The 18,241-nt window shown below is 38.8% G+C and overlaps 1 protein-coding gene across 1 annotated transcript in view; it reads left to right on the top strand.

Annotated features, from left to right (window-relative positions):
• Nucleotides 1-5,462: 5,462 nt before the first annotated feature.
• The window catches only part of LOC104410004 (amine oxidase [flavin-containing] B-like), a gene marked incomplete at its 5' end in the record, with an annotated part of 32,342 nt that continues 19,563 nt past the window's right edge, over nt 5,463-18,241 (top strand). The window contains 2 exons of the mRNA XM_010020058.1: nt 5,463-5,557; nt 6,562-6,699. Coding sequence (XP_010018360.1) covers nt 5,463-5,557; nt 6,562-6,699 — 233 coding nt within the window. The remainder of the gene's footprint in view (nt 5,558-6,561; nt 6,700-18,241) is intronic.

Raw genomic sequence — 18,241 nt, forward strand, 5'->3', positions numbered from 1 at the left:
CTGGAGGATGACTGGCAGTGCAGCTGCTGCTCTTGCAAATACACTGAGAAAACAAGGTGTTAGCTCCTGCTTAAACACATGATATCAAGATGGATGCTGTCAGCAGTTAACCGAGCTAGTGCAGAGCTTGTTCACACATGCTCATCCAAGTTGTGAAGGCACAAGGAAAGTAAAAATCAGTTCTGTACCTCTTTCAAGGGTTGGATGTTTCTAATGTACATGTAGAGCCAATGTTTGTATGCAGAACCCCACTGCCTGGCATATGTTACAAACACTAAAACTCCCCTGGGATAAACACCTCTTTAGTGTAAAAAAAAAAAATAAATAAAGAAGAGGAGAAGTAAATACCAGCAAATTTCATGCATCTGAGGAAATCCAGGTGTGAGACATGTAAGTTCTGCAGGAAGATCTGCAAGTTAATACAGTATGATGGAGGCCTTTCTTCTTGTTCAACATGGAATTTTAGTTGGGGAGAAAAAAATTTAAGGTTGTAAAATAAAAAAATTTTTGACAGCCGTCTTAGAAGATGTTAAATGAGTGCTAGTAGCTTAGAGGCTCTTTCTTTGCTCCCCCCATGTATTAATTTAGAATTTGTAGGTGGTTTTTATGATTACGTATGTCAGAGAATTTTTCTTTTGTTCTTAGAAGGGAGGTAATAAATATGGGGGAATATGATAAAGTAATGAATAATACAGAGAAATTACATTGGGAACTGTAGGAATTCCAGGTTACCTAGCCATCCAGAGAATGACAGAAATATTATATGAAAAAACAAGCAAACAAAAGCAAACCTAGATGGAAGAAGGCACAAGAATTGTTTAGAGACATATGGGAGATGCAACTTCCAATTGTGTCCTTTCTAGAGAAATTTCTGTGGAAATGCTAAGGTTAAAAGGGTACTTCAGTAAATTTGCTGATTCCAGGCAGAATCAGACTGGTGTTACAAAATCTCAATCAGATTTTTAAAAATTTACTTTAAAACGTTGTTTTTTTAGATAGATGTGTTTGGTTGGAGGGCTTCATTGTAGACCATAATACATGGGAGTCAGATGAAAAACGTGACTCTTGTCACATTTGTCAATTCAAATGTGAGTTTGGATTTTGCCTTGGCACAGAAATTTAAGATTTTTCCCTTAAAAAAAAAATTTAAAATCTGAATTATTTGTTCTCTTACGATAAGAAAGCTGTTAATGGTAGGAAGTGAGGTTGCAATGAAGCTGCTTAATCAAATGGTGCAATTTAGGATGTTTAGCAGGCACAGAGATACCAAACAGAAAGAAGTAAGTTGGAACTGAAGGTGAAATCATTATTGTAATTATTACGTTCAGGTAAGATTTGTGTGCGTGCAGAATGCTGCACAATGGAAAACTGATTTTCATGGCTTGAACTTGCATTATACAATTCTGGGGTAGGTAATCTCCCACCAGCATCTCTGAGTGACTGCAGCTGGGTACTGGGTTGCCATGGTAACAGATGAAGGCTTGCCTGGTTAAACATCCTCTAAGCACAATGGTATTTTCAGTCTGGGGCTTCAAATAAGACTTATCATCTGTGATTCTCTGTTTGCATTAATTATCTGCCTATATATATATATTTATATGCATATATATGCCTCTCTGTTGGCCCTTGAAGAAAGCTGACCTACAGTGGAAACTGGACCCAGTTACTGTCCTCTGTAAAGTGGTGGCAAAAGTGATTGGAATTTAGATCTGAATCTGTTGAAATGCTCCTGGGGAGGACGGGAAGCTGCCACTGGGTGACAAAACATTGTGCAGGAAATATGCATCAGTCATGTTTTTTGAATGAACTTTATATTTGAATGTGGCTGTTTACCTCACTTGTGAGGAATGGGACAATATTAAAGACATACCTTTTGGTAAGTGCTGCGCAAGAGAGTGAGAGGTAAGCCAGAGGCAGTGCTGAAATATGAAACTTGTGAAGGGTTAAACCTCTGAAAAGGAGATCTTACATCATGTACGAAAGATTTTTCTAGACTTTGCTTCTCAGGCTTCGTGCATGCTCTGTGTATGACAATTGGAGTATTAAGTACAGAGAGGCCAGTCTGACCTTTGCCAAAAAAGAGGTGGTGATTTGTGGGAGTTTCTTGCAGCAGTGTTTTGTTTCTGAAAAGCAGACCTCAAGCTAGTGCACCAATATTCATGTGCTAGCATTCATTTCCATTTTAATATGTTGTTACTGTTCCTGGTGCCCTATATGTCTTTGTGCCACTTCAGCTCGAGCTTTCTCTCCACAGCATCTAGTCCTCTGGCATTGTTTATCTGAGAGCCCATTTGGAGTCTTGAGTCCAACTCCAGGGAACAGATACAGGGTGATGTGGCAGTACTGTGATTCCAAATGTGTGAGATACCCAAACTAGCTACATTCCCACCTGTCAATATTGCAGTCTTTCCTTATCCTGTGCTGTGTGTGCTTTGAGACATAATCTGGTCCTTCACTGGGCCATCTGACCCCATTGGACCTCTGCCTTCCCTTAATCCACCTTTTCCTCCAGTTACGTGTTTGTAGTGAGGGAGAGGAGGAGCTAGAGGTTGGCTGTATTCTCCACCTTTGTCAGCAATAATCTGTGTAATTTCTTCAGAAAACTTTGGACCAGAACAGAGCTGTCATGTAGGTGAGAGAAGGAGATGGACTACCAGCCATTGAAAAGAAGTGGTCAGGTGGTGCTTAGGTTGGGAACCCTCTAGATTGCAACTTTTGCTATGGAGTTATGCTCTAAGGACACATCTTTCTGCCTAAAGAGATCTGATCTGCTAGAGAATTGGCATGAGGCAGCGAGATATTAATGAACCTGATCCTCCTCTCAACACTTGGTTGGATTTTTATGTATTTGCATCAGGAAAGAGTAAACTGTTATCCATCTCTGACAGGTACATCTGTGAATCTTTGGGGTGGGGGTGTAGGGTGGGGAAGGTGTCACCTGCCCCACAGTAAACTGTACGGAGTAAATAGTAGGTAGATGCAATAAGGTGGATGAAAGGTACATAAGAAAACAAGGAGATGGTATCTGTGGTGACCACTGAGCATCGGCTGCATTTCGTCTGCGTCTGGAGTTATCCTTTCATAAGCTTCTCTGTTTATTCAGCTCCTGGGAATAAACTGCCTTTGTTCCTAACTGTACAGAAATGTTTATTCATTAGGTTTTAATAAAGAAAGTCAAATCTCATATTCCTTAATCAGTGTTGGTAACTGAATACTATTAATTGGTTAGTCAATACCTGTTAGCATGATAAGCCAATGGAAACCTGCAGTGACAACACCTTTCAGATTACGTATTCATTCTGTGATTCATTAATAACTACTATTGATCTTCTCCCAACTGATGAAATATTTGTCTTTTTTAAAAATAATTTTCTTTTCAATTATTATTTATTTTCCTTTAACTGGTAAGCTATATTTATTTAGGAGTTTACATTTATATTTAGTTTATATTTACTTAGTTTTCTTAGTTTATATTTCGTAATTTTCTTTCAGGAGCCAATTTCTTTTTGCAGGTTGTTTGAAGGGGTGGTCTGGTTTTTCGTAACATGACTGTTCGCTGTATTTTTCTCTTCCTTGGTACCTTCAAATGTTTGTGAGTGTAGTCAAGGCCATTGATCCAGCCAGATGTTTTTGCATTGTAATTTCCTCAATCAGGAAGTATTGAAAGACCTTTATCAGTGTCATTACTGGTTTTCTCACTAACACTTATGTGAAAACCCAGGATAAATAAACCCTTGAAGCTAGAAATAAAATCAGGACAGTTGATCTTTTAATGGAAACATCTGCTGCTTTTCTTCAGAAAATGTGGAATTCTTTACATAAATAGGTGTACATCTGTTGTCTCTTTTTTTACAGATGAGGGGAAAAAAAAGTAAGAGCTTAAGTGATTGAACCAGCACAGTGCGGCAGGTTCACTGCAGTGCTGGGAACAAGACCTGGTTCTTCTACTCCTAAGCCACTAGTTGCTACAAAACATCCTGGTCATCACCTTTAGTAGCTCTCATTAAAACTCTTTCTCTATCCAGGGCTGCTCTTTTTATTTCACTATCATTTCTTTCAATCCTGCCATGCTAGCTTTGGCCATCTGTTTTTCTTGCCAGTACTTTTGCTATTTCTTTCATGGCTGCCTTGTGCTTGAAACAATCTGCTTGGACTGCTCCTTCTCAAAAACTACATGCACTAAGACACAGAATGGAAACTGATTGCTTCTGATGGTGACTATGCAGAGAGACAGAAAGGATAGCTAAGTTACGATGTGTGAGTGTGGCTTCTAGCCTGCTTTGTGCTGAACTGTATTCAACACATCCTATCAGTCCAAGAGGATGATGCAGCTCCCTAGAATATAACTCTTGTCGTCCCACTAGAAAATCACTCACATGTGGCCAAAGAAAGAACCTCAGTTTATTCAAATCTCAGTTTGTGTGTTGGAGTAAAAGGCAGAGATGATCTTAAGAAGTTGAGAGGTTGCATGCTGTATTCCTTCCATTTCTAGTTCCCTTCATTCCAATAGTCTCTTGACACACTTGCTGCAGGACCTGATGCTAATATTTTCCTCTGCAATTATGAGGATTTATGGCATCAGAACCAAAATCAGATGTTCCCTCCTATATTCCCAGTGTTCCCTCTCTTGGTGTCTCAGCTTCAAGAATTGCAAAATGGAGATAAAGGTGTATGAAGTGGCTGAGGAATGAAATAGTTTTTTGAGGTAGACTTATCCATATTTTTTCTTCTTGTTGCCACAGGTAAGGTCATATTATATCTTTTCTGAATCAGACCCTGTGCTCTTCAGGAAAAGAAATCTGTGACCTGACTGTGTGGAAACTTTGCTAATGTACAAAATATTCAGAGCTGGAAAGCAGACACGTACAACAAGCTTCAGGAAAACTTTTGAAATTTAGGACAGTCCCAATAAAACTTTACTTCTTCCTTTTTTTTTTTTTTAATTGGGGTTATAAAAGATGATGTGTTGATGTTAGTAAACAGAAAGTTAGAAAAGAAAAAATGCAGCCAAGCTCTCACCTGACTGGATGACTATCATCACAAGTTCTGGCTTATGCATGAGAACCACTGAGCATGTGGTGTAAAAGGTGCTTAGCACATGTAAAATTTGACCACAAACTGGTTTAATATGTGGCTTTGGTTCCATTTCATGATTATTGTTTTGATTTGGTTTGGTTTTGTTTGGGATTTTTTGTTTGTTGGGTGGTGGGGTTTTTTTTTGGGGGGGTGGTGTGTTTAATTTTGTTGGTTGGTTGGTTGGGTTGTTTTTTTTGTTTTGTTTTTTGGTTTTTTGTTTTGGTTTTATTTTGTTATTTCACCTCCATCTCATCTCCTGGCAAAGTGTTTGAATAAAAAATTCAGGTTTTGGATGGATAGTTATGTGAGTTTACATGTAAAGTAACAAAAACCATGGGGTGCATGTACAGAAGTATTGTCTAATTGATTTTCCTTTTATCTTTTAGGTCTCTCAGCAGCCAAACTGCTGACTGAGTCAGGCTTGAATGTGGTGTTGCTGGAAGCCAATGACAGGGTTGGTGGAAGAACTTTCACTGTAAGGGTAATTATCTCCAAACCCATTTATGTTACATATAAATACATATAGTAGATAGCATATACATGTATAGTATACACATATAGATGTATGTATATGTATAGTATAGTATAGTATACTATATGAGTAGTGTACATAAATGTATTCATTTGTCTTTAGAGCTAGAGGACCTACTTGAGGGAAAATTTCTAGAGCACTAGCAGGTGGGAAATTTCCTGATGTTGTACTAGCAAGAGTAGGGAATGATGGTCAGACTGGCACTGGGACAGAATACTTCCATGTGACTTGCAAGCTCTGGAGTCATCAGTTCTTTCCTCTGGGAAAGAGAACATGATTAGCTAAATTTAAAAATAATTTGCCAGAGAGAGGCACTGGAGAAATCTCTGTGAAAAAAACACCCTTAAGGCCAACCACACCATGAAGAGCCTTCAGCAGAATCATAATAAGCAATGTGAGGCATCATGTCAGCTAGAGGAACAGCAAGGGTGGCTGGGAACTAGTACTGGCATGTCTTACTTCACTCCTTTACTTTCTGCCCTACTTTGACGTGGAAGACCTCCTTCCTTTCTGCTCATTAGAAAATCTTACCTGTGCTACTTCCTAGTACAGTCTGTTTTGAACTAGTTGTTGGTGTGATGCCTGACTGAGTAGGAACTGCACAGATTTCTCCAATCCTGTTCTTTCTCTGCCTGTCAGACTCTTTCCTCTCATGCTTGTTAAGGCTGTAATGTAACAACAGCACAGCTAAGATGGTTATGAACTCCTTACCCAAGATTCTCAGTTATTGCCACACCAGAAATCTACCAAGGGATTGAAGTTTTCCATGGGAAAGGAATCTTGCCAACATGCTCTGGTAGTGTTTTAATTTAAAGAATTTATCTGGATTGCTCTTTTAACTTGTGTGCTATTTACAAAGGGCTTATCTTTTTCTTTTCTTTTCTTTTTTTTTTTTTTTTTTAATCCTTCCCCCCCTTTTTTTTCCCTCTTATGTGTTGTATGTGATAAACTAGAATAAGCAAGTTAAATATGTGGACCTTGGAGGAGCTTATGTGGGACCAACACAAAATCGTCTCCTGCGATTATCTAAAGAGTTAGGAATAGAAACGTATAAAGTGAATGAAGTGGAGCACCTCATACATCATGTCAAGGTAAGATGCTCTCAGGCATGCTGCTGAAAACAGGCAACTTGTAGTGATCTCCCTTCTCATTGCCTTCCATCCATGCTACAGTGGAGCATACATATTTAAGTATGCATCAAAAAAATTATTTACAATGAGGGTGGTAAAATACTGGCACAGGTTGCCCAGAGAAGTGGTAGATGCACTATCCCTGAAGACATTCAAGGCCAGGCCGGATGTGGTTCTGGATAACCTGATCTACATGAAGATGTCTCTGCTTATTGCAGGGGGGTTGGACTAGATGACCTTTGAAGGTCCTTTCCAACCCAAACTATTCTATGACTCTATGTTGGTAATGAAGAACTCATACAGATTACTATATGCGTGCACATCTATGTGTGTGTACCCTGTTTGTTCCTGTTGCTGATGCCTTGGTTCAGGTCTGAGCTCTTAGTTAAAAGCTTTCAAAAATATTCACTGTTTATGAAAAGTATGAACAACTGGGACTCTTGTGTACAGGTCAGCTCTCAAATATACTGTCTGAGGTTTCTGAAAGTCCCTTTCAGAAGTCCTGAAAGTGTCTTCAATCAAGCTGAAAGTTTCTCAGGGTGGGCTTCCTAAACCAGTGACGATTACTATCCTGACTGAAAGAAACATGAGAGATTAAATCTGTTTTTGCTGATGGGGAGTGTCATGCAGAGTAGGAAAAGATAGTGTAATAGTAATTGCAAAAGGCTATGGGAGGCAGTCAGTCTTGTGGAGGCAGAGCTAAACTATCTGTTCACGATCTGAAACAGGACAGTTATGGCAGAGCTCTCAAAAAGCCCACGTATTCTCAGTATTAGTTAGTGTACCTTCTCCAAAACAGCATCCTTTCTCCTTTACTGATAGAAAGCAGTGTTGCAGTCCCACAGAAGGGAAACTTTCTAAGTTAGTCCTGAGTAAATTAACATTGAGTTTCATTATATGCTTATGGAAAGCCATTGTGCAATGACTGGCAAAATATTTGCCAGATAATAGTTGGTGTTAGATCAAAGGTTAAAGAAAACATTGACAGATATGAAAATAGCGATAGAGAAAAGATGTTGTCATATGTTTTCCCATATTTTTTCCACTCTAGTATTATAAAAAGGTAATCTCAAAGTGGTTTGCTATGCTGACTGTCCACAATTACTTCTGCTGTGGTAGAACCATATGTGGATGTGGTACATCCACACTGTTCTGTTTTGTACACCTTTGGTACCATCCTCAAAGCCATATTTTCTGCTCGTTCACACTATTTAGCCTTCAGGGTCTTCTCAGTAGCAATAGGAGGTCATGCCATGAGGAAAAACCTTAATGGTAGAAGACAATTGATACAACCAGTCAGCGTGACCAGCTTTCAGTACAACCTTACTATCCTAGCATGGGGGCAATCCAAAATGCTGTCAGAAGTCACTGAAGCCAAAGGTGAAGCTCACATATGGGCCTGATTTTATTGTCAGCAGCCAGTCAAGCTGCTTGCTGGGTAAGCCAGACCTCACTTTCTTTTAGGATCTCTAGGAACCAGCTTGTGGGGATTACTTGATATTACTGTGCTGGTTGAAATAGTATTTTGTTTTGCAGTAGGCTTTTACAGTGAGGAAAATGGAGAATGGTACAGAAGTTTGGGCTCCTGCAAAGGACAGTCTGTCCTTCCCTTGACCACGGGTCTTACTGTATGAGTTGCCAGAGGTTGCACTCGGCTTTTTTCCATTATCTGTGGATACATTTTAGCCCAGGATGGTGAGTGCTGGTGGGAGTCAAGGCTCTCAGCTTTCCTCTCTACCCAGCACTCATAGGACTTGCTGGCATCCCAGGCTGGGAGGGGCATGCCTTGGCTTTGCCTGAACGTGGGGTGTATAAAGGGCCTTGAATTGGGACACTAAGGCATTAGGGGACAAGTCCAAGAAAGCTATATAGTAATATGACTTGTATCCAGAAATCCAGAGGTAGGTGAAACCACTGTGCTCCTGGAGGCATTCAGACCATCCAAGTCTGGAGATACTGGGTGTTTGCTACTTTGATTAATGCCTGCACCTGTGAAAGAGATCCTAGGGTAACTGTGAGGAAGGTTGAGGGCTTGGACTTCCTCTAGCACACATGTGCCTGGGGTGAAACCTACTGAGAGATGCTCATAGATGACCAGTTATGTCCTTACATATGCCAGGGGGATGGAACATCCATAGCAATTTGATATAGGCAAATGGATTGGTCTGAGTGCTGGCAGGCATGTGTGAGATTGGCACTATACCTTATGCAGGGCCATGCAAAAAATTGCCCTTGGAGATTCCTACTCCACCCTGGGCTTGGAGCAGCGTCTACCTCATAGTTAGATCATGTTGCTTGGGGCTGTTCCCAGTCAAGTGTTGAAAGTCTCCAAGGAGAGAGATCCCAGCTGCTGGCTGAGGTGCTCCTAAGGCATGCAAAGAGCCTGCAGGTTGGGTTCAGATCGTTTGCAGCCTCAGGCTCCCAATATGGCTGCCTGTAGGAGAGGTCCTGAAGAGAGGAGGTAGAGAGGTGTGTGGCAGGACTCCCTTTTAACCATGCAGGTGGTAAAGGAAGGAGATATTCCAGACAGTAGAACCTCCTTTGAATCTCCTAATTTCATTTATTTTTAATCTTCCTTTTTATTTTTTCTTCTGTGTTTATTCAACTGTGGAAAAGAATTAACATAGTTGAAGTTAAAATAGTCAAAATACAGCACTGTGTAGCAGACATATGCATAGCTGTGTGACCGATTTAGCTTAATAATCTTTTGTCTTTTGCATTTCATGTATCTGTAATACATTCCTTACAGGTCTCTCACTTTCAGCCATGGGGCTTGCCCATGCTTTACCTGCAAATGGACAATGCTCTCTTGTGCTCCCTGAAATCTAAGTGGTAGTCTCAAGTCATAGCTTGCAAACCAGACTCCAAAATAGGCAAAGGTCTGTCGCCACTGTGTGAGTTTGAATTCACACGCTGACCCAAGCTTTGTGACCGTGGCCAAATACAATTAAACTCTGGACCACAAAATTCTATGAACCCAGAGAGGCAGAGAAACCTAAAGGTTTTAATTCTTCTCTTGCTACATAATCGGGCATCACAGTGCATCTTGTAAAATTGGCTGTTGTTTTTACATATACCCAAAGGCAAAATCAAGCCTTTCATAGTTAATTAAATTCATTTTAGAGGCTTTTTAATACAAGTAATATATGCAGCTTCTTTATACTAGCAAATGAAAAGAATGCATTTTGCTGATCTCTGGGTGGGTCTCTGCTAATTAGGCTTTACCAGCTTGATTGGGTTGTGTGTTTTTTTCCCCTCTTTAATCTTTTTTAATGTCAGGTTCTATTCTGAGATTATTTTCGGTTTCACTTATATTGTGTGTGATATCTTCACAGAAACTCAAAATTATATTTCTTGCCCTACACTTCTTTTCTTTCCCTCCACTTGTTAAGCAGCCTTTTTCATGGTCTTTCAAAGGAGATCAGTATGTTCTTTTCATTTGTGTAAATACTGGTTCATCAGCCTTAGTGAGAAAATTAGTATAGCTCTGCAAGTAGTATTTGGGCAAATTGCTGTCTGAACACCATTGCTTTTCAGTAGCATGACTGAAGTTAGGTTAGTAATTCCAGATTTAAGAAGCAAAAGCAGAACTATCTGAGAAGCCATCATCTTATACCAGTATTCCCGTTGGACTGGTAGGCAGATGTAAATCACTCCTTAAAATAAGATGACTTTTCCTTAGCTGCCTAAGAGAGGATTCAGGACCCTACCTTAAATAAGTAGATTTCAAATTTTGACTGATGGTGTTTGCTTTCCTCACCAAAATGACAACTTTTGGCTTAGAAAAACAAGCCAAAGTACATACAGTCCAGGTGATTTTTACCTATGCTATGTAACAGGCCCTGGAAAGAAGTGTTGAAATATGAAAGCAGGTAGATTATTTTGAGCATTTAATTATCAACTTTTTTTTTTTTTTGTGCATCCCAATACTGTGGAAAGTTCCTGCCTTTTCAAACACGAATTTACCAATGTTATCAAATGTAACATAGGTTCCTTTGCTAATTAAGATAACTGCAGAACTGGTTTACTCTGCTACGCTAAATCTGTGTGAAACAAATGTTTCTTTGTATGACTGGTTTGCCAATTTCATCTTTTTAGAACTTGATTCCTTCATATACATGAAGGGTGATCTACTCTTTGTCTTGCTGTGGTGCCAGCTAAACATCCTCTTATCCCATTTTCGCTAATGGAGAGCTTCCATAAAAACCTGGGACCATAGACTGGCATCAAGACTCCTCATTGGCTACATTCGACCAACAAAGCTTGTGTCTTAAAATATAGTAATAAGTCAATGGTAGATCGCCCCACTGCCATTGATGCTCCTTGTAATTTTTCTACAGATGTTTTTTCCACTATAATTTTCTATGGGATAGTGCCATGATCCATCTTGGAATTTCATCAGATTATAGCATCATTGCTAGAAAGTGGTAGTAACGCTTATTCCTTTTAATCTCTGTGTTGTCTAAGTGCAGACTGCAGATAGTGCTAACAACCGGCTTAGGTAGCCGGCTATGTTCATAGTGTTGCATCCAAAACATTCCTCATGCAGTTAATTGAGGTAAGTCCTGCTAGTTTCCTTAGCTCCAAAAGGCACACTTGGCACATCCACAGGGGGGTCTTCCAAGTTAAAATGCTGGGTGAAACGTGAAGCCTTCCCTCCTGAGTCACTAGACAGGCTCTTGATAACAACTTGCCGATACCTCATTACCTCAGTTAAGTTCTCTGTAGGAGGATGGAGTTCCCTCACGTTCATTCATCTCCCAGCAGCACTGGCTAGAGGTATCTGAATGCCTGTCATGCCCCCTTCAATTTTAGCACCACTTTCATACAAGTACATACAATTGGCATCTCTGGGAAGAATGCTAATGTGAACCCTGCCTGCAGCACATCACTGAAGGTGAATGTTTAGTCTTACACGTGCAGTACCTTTAACTAGGTCCACAAATCTGCACTAATTTTTCCAGGTTACATATTGATCTACGATAGATCTGCAGAAAAAGGTCTTACAGCCCTCTTGGGTGTCATTCATTTTCAGCACTTATGTGCTTATTAAAATGCAGTTTGCTGTGGTCTTGTTCATGAATTAAAAATGTGATGGTTGTGTTATATTGGGATTTAATTAGCAGCTGGATAAGTGACTGCTCTATCTAAAATTACAGAATTTAGTGGTATTTCTTCGGTGATATCAGTCATATATGCACTGAAGCTAAGCAATATGATTTATTTAAGCTTTTGACCTGCTTCTCTGCAAATCTAAGGGCATTATCTCCTGGCATAGTCTGTAGCATAGGGCATAACAGCTTAAATGGATTTTTGAATGACTAGATAAAAGTGCTTTCATTTTTCTTTGTGTATCTTAATTAGAGTGCAGTCAGAGAATGAAAAGTCTGTGAGACTCTTGGTTGCCATCAATTTGAGCAAGGCGAAATGGCATGACATATTTTGTTTTTTCCCCTTTTTGCTGACAATGTTTAAGCTAGAACTTGGGGAGCTGAGAAGTATACATCTGAATCTTTAAGAAGCTGGGCATCTGGTGTCTCTAAAAGGAAGCCAAGTAAATTAAAACATGCTTAAATTGCTACTGGGCCTTGGTAGTTTCACAAGACATCTCTGGAATGCAGACCTATCTTATTTTAATTCTTTCTAGATACAAGGATGCAACAAGATGCTGTATCATTAATCACACTTGCTGGTAGCCTCAAAAGCAAGTCTGAGGATTGAATAGGCTGAGGTCGGTGAAACCACATTCCAGGTTCTCACAAGGGGTATCCTCTATGCTGTAAATGAAGAACAGTCATTGGTAGGAATATAGGAAAGGCTTGTTTCAGTGTTACTGGACCTGCCCTGTAAATAAAGAGCCATTTTCCCTTTTTGTGCCAGCCACTTGGCAGTAATTATAAGAAGGAGATTCATAATTAGGACTTTTAAAATAAAAGATGGATAGTATTTGTATTACAGCAGATTAAAAGAAACAAGATTATGCACAATAAATCTGCAAAATTATTTCTGTCAAAGGGGACTGTAAAACAAGGTCTTGCAAAGAGTGTTTGTTGATCAAGAAGATTGATTGGAAGACTGGCAGCTGTGACCTAATGGTAACATGAAGATGAAAGTAGTAAGAAAAATGAACTGGAAATAAATTCTGTGTTTCTTAATTAAATCTGAATGGAAAGAAACTTCCTCAGTCTCAGCTCTCCCAGACCCCAGGGTCTGTTCCCTAGGAGATAAGGAAAAGGAGCAGTGCTTCCACCTAGCCTGTTTAATTCAGGCTGCTGGGAGAAAAGCTTCCATTGCATCTGGTTGTAAGAACAAATTTTTGTTTCTTTTGAGAAGCTAATTTAGGTCTACAGAAAAAGAGAATTAGAGAAATGTGTGTTCCATATAGGAGCAGCTGGCTGAGCATACTGGGTTTCATGCATCTCCAACATTTTATGTAAGATTCGATTATTATTTTTTTTTAGGTAAGAAATTTAATAACCTGGAGTATTTCAGGAACAAAGCAAGTGAATCCAACATTATCTTCTGCTTTAAATAGAGTGTTCTAGTTATGAGAGAGCCTGTGTGCCCTGTCTGCTTGGTTATGCAATGGGCAGATGCTCATTTGATGACTTTCTCCCAAATGAAACTCCTTTTTTTTCCTGTTTTCATTTCATTTATTTATTCATGTTTGGGAGGGGAAGAAGGCTAGTCTTAAGACTAATTCTAGAAATACTGAAAAGTTTTCTTACTGATTTTGTCCACTTTGTTGGCAGGTTTAATTTAGGTGTTGAAAGCACATGCAGGCCCAGTTTCAAGGAGTATTTAGAAACAAAGTGTCTATAAATATGTGTTTCATAAAACACCTGGATGCTTTTCAGTGACCAAAAAAAAAAAAACCAAAACATCCTGTTCTTGTAGGAAGGAGATTTAGTTAATCATTTTCTTAGCTGATTAGAATGAAGAGTTTTATTCCCTTTTAAATTCAGAGCAGGTCCTCAATTTCACTTTCTAAATCACTTCAGCATTGGTTTTCTCATTCTTTTTTTTTTTTTTTTTTTTTTGGGTAAGACACATATTGAAGGGATTGCATGAATGACGAATCAGAGTGAAAATGGACTTTATATCTACATATGATGAGTTCCTTTCCTTTTCAGGATGTATGTTTCAAGCCACTGTGTCTGTCTGTGCTACACTTAAAATAGAATTACTTTTGCTGACAAAACTTCACAAAACACTCTGACATTCACAGCTGATGATCTCATATCAAATATTGAAAGATATCTGGAGGATATTCTGTTGTGTCTTAATATTGTAGCTTTGCACCACTAGTTATCCAGGTTTTTTATGCTGCATTTATATTTTCTAACGTATATATCTTTTTAGCTATAGGATATCTGTCAGTATGGAAATCCAGCTGAGTGTATGAGCTCCTGAACAGAAGTTCCCTTCTCAAAGAAGGGAACTTAAATGAAGCCCAACACTCTTACAGGTTTCTAAGCAGGCCTATATACCTCTCTTGGCTTGGTCCAGTTAATTCCCATCTTTTATTGAAAATCATGATTACACAGGAGGCTTAGTCCCAAAACCACATTTTGTTACATGCTGTGGATTAAAAAACCCACCCGTCACAAACCAAACCAAAAAGGTAGTTTGGTAGTTTTCCACAAGGCAGGAGATGAGAAACTGAGTGTCAAAGACAGGTACAGAGTTACAGCCTGAAGTGATGCTTTTCTGTTTCTTGTTTTCCTTCTCACAGTTCTGCATCTTACCATTTCTGTGCTTTAAATAATGACAATTCTAGGGTTTTAAATTGAGAGAACAAGGTGTGTGTGATGTACCATAGCTGTGAATCAGCAGAGGGCACTATGTGCCTGTAAACCTTTGTAACTGTGAATTAACATACAGATTGACATTTTGGTGAAGTTAGCATCAGTTATGCCAATGTTCAGATGATTTAGCTGAGCAAATATCTGTGCTCATTCAGTGATGCAGAGAATGCACTGCACCATCTTGTTTCTTCCAATGAAAGCTGACTATATTTATAGGATGTTTTTATCACACTATAAAAAATGTATGGATCATTGGCACCAGGGGCTTCAGTTCACCATATTGCATCCCACTCAGGTGCTACCTGGCTACATAATGTTTAGGGCACCATGAAGTTGTCTTGTACCTGTAAAACTAGACTTTATCCTGAGATACTACTCTGCATTGAGATACTGAAGATGTTTCCTGGCAGAGCTAACCATTCACTCTCTGTCACCCTCACAGGAGGAGGTGTGTGGGATCCAGTCCCTCTGCTCTCTGAAGTGCTGGGGTTGATATTCAAGGGGCTACTAAGATTAAGTCACCATGCTGTGGGGCTTTTTTCTCCCTGTAAAAGCCCACCTATGTCAGCAGCCACCTTTGTAAGCAGCAAGTGACCCATACAACGACAGGTAGTCCTCCAACTGCTGATGTTGGTGTTTTGCTTTTAGAGGCATTGCAAGTGGCATCATGAAACAGTTTCTAATAAAAATATATGCCTATGTTAAATCCCAGTAAGCCCTAAAAAATTAAATAAAATTAAGAAATTCTTCTAAGTATTATAGTACTGGTATTGAAATATGCCAGCTGATCAGAAGGGGTGGGGGGATTATAATGGTTTTATACTGCTCTGATTTAAATATTTGAAAAGGGTATGTTTTGTGCATTTCAGGGCATATTTTCATCTATCTCTTGTTTTTCTTTAGAGATCATACAGCACCAGGAGGCACGGAGAATGCTATTCTTCATCAATGTGATAGAAATAGGCAGATTTGCCTAAGTATCACAAAGGTTGTTGTGTTTGCAAAGGTGCAGATTCATCAGAAGTAGAGCTGAAATATTTCGGTTTCTTGGAAACTAAGAGCTGTGTGTAGTCTTTCTTTGGTGCTGCTGTTTTTGTTTCTGTGTAGAGCCTAATCTTGCAGTTTCTTCTCAAACGAAATTCTGATTGACAGCTTGTGGAGTTTTGTTTGTGTAAGAAATGAGGATCAGGCCTTAGGTAATGTCATAGGAGCTCTTCAAAGATTCACAGAAGACTCCCTAACTGTGACGACTTATTAATTTTTTTTTTTTATTTTTCCAGGTTGAAGTTTTTTCTTGTGCTTTAAGAGACTTGTCACCCCAGATTTCTGCACAAGAGACATACCCAAGATTTCCCTTTCAGCAGTTCAAACACAGTGAAATAGAAGAATACTAAAACAAAGATATGTTTTGTGTGTCTCTTAGCAGGGCACTCATGAGGAAGCACCATGGGGAATTAGTAAGATGTGAGTTAACTCAGAGGGGATACTCAGTTAGGATTGCCTCTGGCAGAGCAGGAAGCTCAGAACAAAATCAGTAATTGGAATAACCCATTCCGATGCTGCCCCAGTTCTCTTGAGCACAGCAGTTTACATGTTTCATACATCTAAATCTAGGAAATGCCATGTACTCAAAACCAAACTGATATGCTCTGTCTTTGGAATATCTACACAGTGTTTACACTAGTGAAGGCTATCTGCAGTGTTAAGAAGAAAGCATGGTAAAACTGACTTCTTTCTGCCATAATAGTTAGTTATGGAATTTTAATGTGCCCCAAAAGCTAAATGGTAGTTACCAACATGTTTCAGATGTTACTACCTGGGATGGGAAGGTACTGAGTCTGAGAGCTTTTGCTCTTCTTGTATAGCCTTTTGGCAGCAGAGTATGAAGGTGTGCCCCAGTTCAAATTAATTTCAATTTAAGAGATTCCATAAAATACCCAGATGTCCATGTTGGGACCAAATGCTTCTGATGAAACAAACTCATTGAGTTCATATCCATCTACAGGAAATATGTTTTCTTGATTGAAGTTTAATGTATTTTCATATGGTTGAGCACAAAAGCTGTAGTAATGTACTTTTGTTCCATGCTGAATGAAAAAAACCAAACCAAAACAACCATCCCTTTTCAGGAGTATTTGTGAACATGTACTGTAATATCCATTCTAAATGGACATGACAGCCTTCTAAATGCTAGGTTTAAAATCTTGTTGCCTCTAGCTCATGAAGTGACTGGAGATCTACTCTGCCTGTGACAAAATTTTGGATTGACAACTTTTTGAAGTTTGATGTTTTGGCATCTTACCAGCCATAATCTCCTCAAAAGCACTGCAAAATGAAATTGTTATTTTGCAGCTGATTCTTTGTATATAGCAAAGAATTAAATCTTTTCATCCCACACTTTGCTTTCTTCCTAACATTCATTACCTTGGTGTTTCTGACAAGGATTCCATTAGAGTCCTGAGTCCATACAAAGACTAGGGAAAAACAGTTTCTTCTTCACTTTCTCTAACCTGTTGGGCTTTTTTTTTTGTTTTGTTTTGGTTTTGTTTTGTTTTGTTTTCCCTAGATTAATTTTCTCTCACTTTTATACTTAGGTTTGATTTTTGGCACTACTGCCTTTTAAGTATCTCTCTCTTTGAATTAGAAGTCCTCAAGTTATTAGCCAGCATTTTTGAAGGTTATATCTAATTTTGTTATTTCTGGACCAAGTTTTGAGTCTTTCAAGATCCCTGTGTTCCCCTTTTACTCTCTCTTCTGGTGCTTGAGAACAGCTGCAGATTTGAATAATGACCCTTCTTTCACATTATTAATAAAGAGGCTAAATCAAATCAAGCCTGTCGCTTCTTTGTGTAAGTGGTCTTTGAATAGTTCTCCTCAACAAGACACAGTTGTTACCTGGTTCTAAATATTAAATCTTGATGCAGTATTTCTTTTGAAGCCAGTGTAAATATTTTTTTTAGTGATGAGTTGGTGTGGCACTGCATAAATATTTATTAAAAGTTAGTGCTTCTACTAATTGACGCTCATCTGATGCAGTCCCTACTTAAATACATAAGTTTTGAAAATCAGCTGTAGCAAACGGTATGGCCTTTATTATTTATCTACTTTATGGACTTCAGAATGAATTGTGAAAAAATGAGTAACCACATAATGCTAATGAGCATTTCTTTCTGAATTTTTGAACCTGTTATGCTGCCATCCCTATAGTCAGCCAAGGAAATCCCATGTAAATAAAATATCTCTATAAATTACCTGTTGTCTTCCATTCTTGGTTAAGCTAGACTATCTGAATATCTAGTAGTGGAAATATAGGATGTTTGTATTGGCCACATTATCACTCTCACGGATTTATGGCCAGGGGTGCTGGATTGGAAGAATTACTCTTTAGTAGTAAGTACTACATTTTCTGTAGGGCTGGGGATTTTTAGCTTAACCAAAACTATTTTTTTCCAGGAGGTCTCCGAGCTAAGATTTTAGTGTATAATAAATCTTGTCATAGCTGCTTTTGTCTGATTTTAAAAGGGGAAAAAAAACAAACCAAAACAATAAATACAATTAACAGCAGTCTTTTCATGAACATTTAGGAGAAAAAAAAAGTGTAACATGTTTCTCTTTTTCATTAACAAATGGCCAATTAATTTTTCATCTCAGTTGGGCAGTGTTGTTCCATCTCTTTTTTTTTGGGGGGGGGGGGG

This window comes from Nestor notabilis, unplaced genomic scaffold (assembly GCF_000696875.1).
Source record: "Nestor notabilis isolate BGI_N333 unplaced genomic scaffold, ASM69687v1 scaffold9840, whole genome shotgun sequence".
Taxonomy (NCBI): Eukaryota; Metazoa; Chordata; class Aves; order Psittaciformes; family Psittacidae; genus Nestor; species Nestor notabilis.